Source organism: Alligator sinensis, unplaced genomic scaffold (assembly GCF_000455745.1).
Source record: "Alligator sinensis unplaced genomic scaffold, ASM45574v1 scaffold442_1, whole genome shotgun sequence".
Lineage (NCBI taxonomy): Eukaryota > Metazoa > Chordata > Crocodylia > Alligatoridae > Alligator > Alligator sinensis.
The window spans coordinates 5,196,462-5,204,914 of NW_005841829.1; the positions used below are offsets into that span (position 1 = coordinate 5,196,462).

Here is an 8,453-nt window from a genome sequence, read left to right on the forward strand (position 1 = left end):
CTTTCCCTTCCAGAACCTTAGAAACAGCCGGATGTCCATCCTACTGTCCCTCAGATCTGTGGCTCTAGCTGTCAGTCAACTACACGTGCATGTGTTCTGCCCCAACTCTCCTGAAGGTTTGCTAAGGTTCATAAAATGAAGTTATAAACGGATTTCACAAATTTTGGGGAGAAAACTGAGGCAGTCACACAGACAGCAGAGGCTGGTAGGGGCCCTACACCAGAAAACAGGTATTCATACAATTATGATGGGTGTCACGAGTACAAGAGTAAAGCTGAACAGCAGGTTCAGTCAGTGAAACTGTTTAACTGGGAATGGTTGAGTAGCAGCAATTCTTCCTTACTCCCATGTCCTGTTAAATTTCAAAACACATTTGTAAATAATAGAGAACACAGTTGTTCCATCAGGCCAGAGGGTTCAAGTTGAAGTACTGAAAGTATATGAAACAGAGGGAACAGATAAGGGCAGAGGATTCCTATGAGATATTTAAAAAACCTTTTATAAATACTGATCAACATGTAGAGAAGCATCTCTCCTCTTCCCTTCTATTTTACTCCTTTACCCATCATTTTATACACATTCCAAAATACATAGTTCTCACCCATCACATACAAATAAAGGCATAAATGAGGGGAGCACTATATCGATTATTAGCCTATTAAAATATAAAGTTTGTTCCATTTGGTATGTACATAGATAAGGTTACTACCTGTCGGTGCATAGAGTCTTTAGTAGCAATTTCGTTTTCAAGTTTATCATTGAGGTCATGCACAGATGTAGCTTCACGCTGTGCAGCGAGGTAGCGTTTTTCAAGAGTTGTAATTCTTTCTTCCATATCTTCCTTTTGGGCCATAGCCTACATTATTAAAAACATTGGTCAGAATCAAAAAAATTACATTTAGTTTATCAAATATGAATTACTTGTTTCATAATCTAAGCTGAAAACACGTCACGCAGAAATGATAAAACGTATCAGCAGTGAAACATTTACTTAAAAGTATGTTGCTATTAAATTATGAAATTTACTTTAAATCATACATGTTACTAGAACAAAATCAAATAGCCTCATAGGATATTGCTGATCCAGCAGTGTTTTACTTGGGTATCAGTCTTTAGTAACACATTCTGAAACATTTTAAAATCTAGCTTTAAACACGTTAATTTTGCATTTTGGGAGCTAGGTATAATGTCTTTCTTGATCTAAATCCTGTCCACTGTTGATAATTAGGAGGATTCTTCTTGTTTTCTTCCTGGCTGGAAAAAAATATTAGACCTTTTGGAAAATGTCCACACAGGTCAGTCAATTAGCAGCCAGTGCTCAAGTCACTTCAAAAAATGAAGCTACCACCATTTGAGGGTACACAACTGAAATAACGTTCTTTAAAGAACTTTAGTAGTCATACAGGAACTCAACAAATAGTCTGGGATGTAAAAGATTACAGTAAGCGTTTTAAAAAAAATTGTGGGCTGTGGAATGATACTGAAGAAAGAAAGACTCAGCTATTATTTAAAAGATCTAGGTAATTATATAGTTTAAATATGAAAATAAAAATATCACAAGTGCATGGGTTTTGTTTTTTTTTTTTAATAAATCAATTGGTTAAGGATTATATCATAAATTATTTTTTCTACTCTTGATTCATATTTCAAACCACAAAGTAGTCTGCTTAAAAAACAAGATGTAAACAAAGAGTTCTAGGACATTTAATTTAATTTAAAAACATTTGGTCAATTCTTTCACACCTCACCTCTCGTACATCTCTTTGCAACTTTGTGTTCATTTCTTCAGATTTTATTAAATCTTTTCTAGCTGTGTCAAGATCCTCTTCCAGCTCTGCTACTCTGCTAGAAAGAGCAGTGAGACGTTCTTTCATTTGGGTCTGCTCCTTGTTCTGCTTATCTATGATATCTTGGAGTTCTATAACTTTAGCAAGGTTTTCATCATGACTTAACGAACCATCAGAAGATCTCTATTAAATAAAAAAAAGTATTAAGTGTCTACTTGGCACAGATATTTGAAATATGCTAGACTGACTATATGGCAAAACTAAATTTAGTTGTACAAATTGACTTCTGCCTTAATTATACCATCGAGACTGAACAATCATTACAGTTTATATATGGCAATGCTGCACAGTTATTATAAATTGCAAAACGCAAACAAAGAAACAAACAAAAAACCATCAAAAAAATCCACAAATTTACCTTCCCATTTGTGCTTGGTGTATTTTCCTGATCGTGATTTATATCCAAGGCCCCATCAGCTAGTGTTCTTTTTTGACTGTTCTGCTCTTTTAGAATCATTAACTAAAACAAAAAAAATGTTAAGTGTCAGGGTAAGCTACATTACACTAGCAGCATAAGTAAGAACTAAATGCATCGATAGTATCTTGAAGCAGAGGAGCAAGCTTGTGATAATAAATATTATTGATTTAATGTTCAGAAGATCAGTGCTTTTAAAATGAGACAGTTCCAAACCTATCATCAGTCCTTTTTAAGAAAAAAAATAATTCTGTACAATGTTCATTGTTTCTCACATAGTTCTAATAAACTAAGCAAGGTAAAGTCAAACTCTGCTTTCTGGGATCAGCTAAGAAATCCATTCAGTGGAAGAAAATGAGTTTAGAACCATTACTATATTTGAAGAATATTGTTCAGTTAGAAACTCCCCGAAACATGCCCTATAATTCCATTTAAAAATTGAAACTTACCTCTTTGTGTGTAGTACCTAGTTCTTCCTCCAATAAACTACATCTTTCAAGTGCTACTCGTAACCTTTCCCTTACCTGAAAAAATGAAGTTTGATATCTATCACTAAAACGACTTGAAAGCTTTTATCACAAAGCACTTCTAAACAATACTGAAGTTTTAAATTCAGCCATGCCTATAGACACAGCTTCACACTTCAATATGCCCATTTTTGAGCTAGTGTTTTAACAACCGATAAAGCAAACTCAATTCTGATGCCTTAACATGAGCCACAGAAAAGATTTTCTTAGAAAAATGATTAAGACCTTCAAATAAAAAGCCATAACTGCCCTATCAGGCAGGCAGGCAGCCAATGTCTTTGATCCCTTTTAAAACATGATTGTACTCAAATTCATCTTAAAATGTACCTCACTTTTTCAAGTTCAGAGAACATACAACATTTCTAGTATTTAAATTCTACATAGAATATAGTGGGTTTCATTTTAATAAATTATACACATCTTGTAAAATTGTTTACAAACAAAAGTTGGAAGTGAAACTGGTAGTTGGGTCATAGTGTTCACCTGAACCTGTGCCCACCTACAAAGTGAAATCCCCAGACAGCAGCTATAAGGTATCTTTCTCCCTCCCACTTTCTTACCATCTTTGCCTCTTCCTCCCTGCGCCTCTCCCCACTCTTTTTGGTATTGCCCGAGCTTTTTTCTCTTATTTATCACTTAGATCCACTAGTACTGATATTTGAACATTTAAGTAATTTTGGATCACTGATCAGGACTAAATAAGAATCAATAAAATTCCTGAACAATGTAGGTAATGCCTTTTATTTTCTCTGACCTCTTAATAGGCTCTTTTTAAAAGAAAAAGAGATATTCCATTTCTATTCCTGTTATGCTTTTTCTCCCTCTTTTAACTTTATTATTTTTCCTGCATCATGCTCACTCATCCTACATGTGCCTCTTCCTTTCACTCCATCTTCCATTTAACCACTCTATCCTATCCTCTTATACTGCTCGCATCCTCTCTTTTTATCCCAGTCTATTTCTCACTCCTAAAAATCCAGATCACCTGCTTCCTTCTTTTCTGCCCCAATTTTGTCCTTAGCCTTTTCTTTGTACCATCTCCAACACCTCTATCACTAATCTCTTCCCTGATAACTTTCTTTCTCCTCCAGACCCCTCTGAAACCCCAACTCCACACATAAAACACTCTACCACACATAAAACACTACCACTTGTCCACCACCTCATACTTAAAGAGGTAGCTCCCAGACTGTAGTCTATTTGGCCATGGTCCACATCTGATTTGCAACCCCCCTTTTCAGTTACAAGTTTAATGATAGGGATGCATACAGGCCTATGAAAAGTTTCATGGTTGCCAGTGGTCTACTGGTACAAAATGTTTGGGAACAACTGTTTTAAGAGTATATATACTTTAGAAAAAGAACTATTTTGTGCATGCACATAAACCAGCATAAAAGGGCTCTAGTCCTCAATTAAAAGCTTTTTTTTATAGCAGTAATGCACAAAGTGTATTAACTCTTAATATAGATATGCTGTACCTACACAAAGTACAGCTTATACTAGCAGAACTTTTGTTAAGTTACTGTATTTAGCTGTGCTGGTGGCAAATACAGCTTTGCTTTACTACCTCTGAATTAGCAGTCTGCACTGCTGCCACAACTGCAAAAGTGTCAGTGGTCAGCAACCTTTGAAGACTGAGGACTAGACTGACCAAGTTTGGGTTACAGACGGATGGGTAGCTATGTGATAGAACTCAGTCACTGCCACGTGCACCAGCATGGGGAGAACACCGCCTCCCCCCCAACCGACTGCTCCATATCTGTGGGCTGGATCAAATGGCTCTGCGGGCCATACATTGCAAACCCCTGGCTGAAGTTGCCTTGAAACAGCTTTAAGTCCAGTCATGGCACCTACCCTTTACAAAATTTTACACTGTTTTCACATTCAGGGAGGGGAGGTGGGACAGTAGAGAGATTTTTCATTACCTTTTCATCAAGGGCTTTGTGATGTTCAAATAGTGATTTTAGTGCTTTGAGAACTTCAACTTCACTAGAAACTCCTGCTGGAGATTGAGCTTGTCTCTTTACAACAGTCATTCTAAGAGATCTTTCATGCCTGGATACTAGGCATTCCAAATGTTCTAGTAATAGCTGAAATAAAAACAAAAATACATTAAAAACCCAAGATGTTTACTCCTTTGTGTGTTTAAAATTAAGTAACTTTGCTTTCGAAAACATTTCATTTATATTTTGAATTTGAAATCCAGGAGTCAAAGACTAAATAAATATATTTATATTTCCTTGCTTTCAAAGTTTTATCTAAAGAATATTAGTAGAGCACAGATACGTTAACAAAACTGAATAAAACTGATCACTCAGGAGGTAGGAATTAATATTAATCTGTACTAACTTAATAAAAAAGAAATGCTATAATACAGATCTTGACTCACTCTTTTACTTTCATATCTAAATAAGTCACCAGTTTTGTGAGAGCTTCATTTTAAGCTTCTTTTTAGCAAAGTCTTAGATTTTCCTCTATCTGAAGATTATTTGCTAGTCACAAGTATGTGCAATAGGAAATACCTGGCAAGTTCATACCAGCAGGAAGGGTATCCAGAAAACAAGAAGAATTTTTAGTCTGTGTTACTTCTCACTAGCAACATATTGCAAAACAGGCAACATGCAATGAATCTCAACAGTAAAAACTTTAAAAAAACCCTAAAAAGTGAATAAAGAACACCAATAAGAGAGTTCAGGCAAGTAACTAACCCTTGTATTATTTCTTTCAGCTTTCAGTTCAGCTATTTCTTCTTCCCTTTCAAGGAGTTGTTCCCTGCACACATTAAGCTCTTTAGTAAGTGCTGCAAATTCCTGCAATGAAGCAAACCAGTAATATATCAGTATATTACACAGCATGTTATAGCCATGTAATATCAAATGTGAAGGATTCTCTGAAGAGGGAATTCATTTAATAGTTTAATACTGAAAAAAGCTAGCCTAAGTGCATTTATAATATTACTAATGTTGAAAAACCTCATGTTGTTTGATACAATCAACCCCTTTGAAAACAGCATCAAATCTTACTTTTTGGGGATTTTTTTTTTAAATTCCAAACATATTCATGTAAACACTTCATTTTCCAATTAATCCATTTGAGTATCATCTATACAACCCAATAAAAAGACCACTTGGTTAATGCAGAAATATTAAATTTTAACCTAAGGCAACGTGATATTAAAATATACATATATTTATAGACATATGAGACATACGTGAATAAATATATTCTGTGTGCTAATACGCATCATGTTTAGAGTATACATAAAAGGCAACACATTACAGGGATGTGCAATGCTACCAAAACAAAAACTAGGGAATTCAGATATACAATGAAGCTTTAAACAAACAAAACAAAAATACATTGAGGTATGGTAACACACTAAACAACTTTTAACTCTATCCTGTGCTGCAACAATGCAACAATTATAGAATGAAAATTAAGGATTTAGGATACTAAGAGTGAAGGTGGCATCAGGAGAAGATGAATGAAGGGAACTCACAGTAATTGCCACACATGATTTATCTAATTTTTAAACAAACTAAAATATACCACTCATCTCTTAACTCTTGATGATAAGCTGCAGACTTCCTGCTCCCTTTGCCAGAGTGAGTTATACCAAAACTGTAACAAACGTATGTTGAAACAGTCACTATCCCAACCTTACTATTTTCATTCTCAGCATTCACAAAAAGCACCCACTTCCAAAAGGTTTTCAAGATTACACCTAACTAAAAAGCATAGGTATGCCGAGAAAGGCAATTATGGTACCTACTTCAACAACTCTGTGGGCATTCAGAAAACATGTTTGTAACTTTTCTGTATGTAGCAGGACACTAAGGTGCCTGCTACTGAGAGAGCCCGGAGGGCTCCTCAGGTGCTGGTTGCCAGGGCAATGGGAGGCAGCAAACGACCCACACCTGCCAGCAGTCAGCTAGCTATAAGGGGCAAGGCCTGGCTCATGACGGGGAGGCAGTTCCTGACTGGCATTTAAGACAGAAGGAGTTCCCTGTGAGGAGGGAGAAAGAAAAGCTCCTGGAGCAATGATGCGGGGAGAAGCCTGACTACAGGTACTACTTGCAGAGAAAAGGGTAGCGGCTCTGAGATGGCTGAAAAATGTCGGTACAGCCAGGTGGCTTAGGTTTAAGTTGTAACCAAGAGGCTTGAGTTTATGTTGCAGTTTGTTTAACACCGGTGGTTTGGGTGAGGCTATAAGGGGATGGAGGAGGCCTCACAGGGGACTCACGGTAAAGTGAGGACCCCAGCTCCAGAGCAGAGCCCAGCCTGGTGAGAGGGCAACCTTGCAGAGAAGGTCCCAGTGAGGGCCTGGAGAGCCCCAGTGAGAGGGGCAGCATTACGGAGAGGCCCCAGTGAGAGGGGCAGCAGTACAGAGAAAGCCCACAAGGCCACAGTTATCCTGCTCCGGGTGTCCTGCGTATCTAAGCCAAGTGGAGGAGAGGTAGCCTCCCTATAAAAACACTTATCATCAAAGTCGTGGCGGTCGAGAATAGGAGTGTGCAAGTCCAAAGCAGGAGGTGGCAAGGGCTAGCATGGCGACCCTGCCGTCCCTACTGTTACACTGTAAATGTAATCTGAACTATAAATTCCGTGATCAGGCAGCAACCCAAGTGTAAAAAAGTTTGCATTTGAGACTAAAGCCTTTTGGAAAACAAAATAGATGGGGGGGAAAAAAGCAATTTCTAGCCATCACTGCTAACTGAGAGGCAGATGCAGACATGAATCAAATACAATTCACCACCCATTCCTCAGTGCCTCCACCTCACAGTTCACAAGAGACTGAACAGTGAAATTATTAGCCTAATTCTATTGTCTGAGACAAAGGAAAAGCAAAAAGAATAGCACAGATGAAAATCTGTATTTACTATTTACAAGTCATTAATAGCAAGTATTACACAATACTTAATTAATCACAGGATAAATTATTCTATTAAGTGTTCCTTAAATGAAGCTCCATAAAGAAAAGTATAATTATGTGCTTGTAAATTGTTTCTTAAAACCCTTTTCAAGTTCAGCAAAATATAGATCCTACTGAGCGCCATATACATAACAAGTCAAAACTAGATTTAAGTGATTTTTGAGATAAACTAGAAACATCTGAAAACAGATGCTAACAACATCAGCAAAGCTAACCGCATTTTATCATGCATCAGCAGATACATGACTAATAGAACCAAGGAGGTGATACTTCCCGTCTACGCGGCATTGGTCAGACTGCAATTGGAGTACTGCATTCAGTTTTGGGCGCTGCACTTCAAGGATGCTGATAGACTTGAGAGGGTTCAGAGGAGGGCCACTCATAGGGTTAGGGGCTTACAGGACAAGCCCTATGAGGAGAGACTGAGGGACCTGGACCCCTTCAGCCTCCACAAGAGAAGGCTGAGGTGGATCTTGTGACTGCCTACAAATTCATTAGGGGATTGCAGCAAGGGATCGGAGATGCTGTTCACCAGGGTGTCTCTTGGGGTAACGAGCAACAATGGTCACAAACTGGCAGAGAGCAGATTTAGGCTAGATATCAGGAAGAACTTCTTCACAGTAAGGGTACCAAAATTTGGAATGGGCTTCCAAGGGAGCTGATGCTCTCCCCTACCTTGGGGGTCTTTAAGAGAAGGCTGGATAGGCATCTGGCCGGGGTCATTTGAGCCC

The 8,453-nt window shown here is 37.8% G+C and overlaps 1 protein-coding gene across 1 annotated transcript in view; it reads right to left on the minus strand.

The window, feature by feature from the left end:
• The window catches only part of PPFIA1 (PTPRF interacting protein alpha 1), an 86,393-nt gene that overhangs the window by 43,766 nt on the left and 34,174 nt on the right, over positions 1–8,453 (minus strand). Inside the window, 6 exon segments of the mRNA XM_025197913.1 lie at positions 710–856; positions 1,749–1,970; positions 2,206–2,307; positions 2,712–2,786; positions 4,715–4,879; positions 5,498–5,599. Of these exon segments, the coding sequence (XP_025053698.1) occupies positions 710–856; positions 1,749–1,970; positions 2,206–2,307; positions 2,712–2,786; positions 4,715–4,879; positions 5,498–5,599 (813 nt within the window).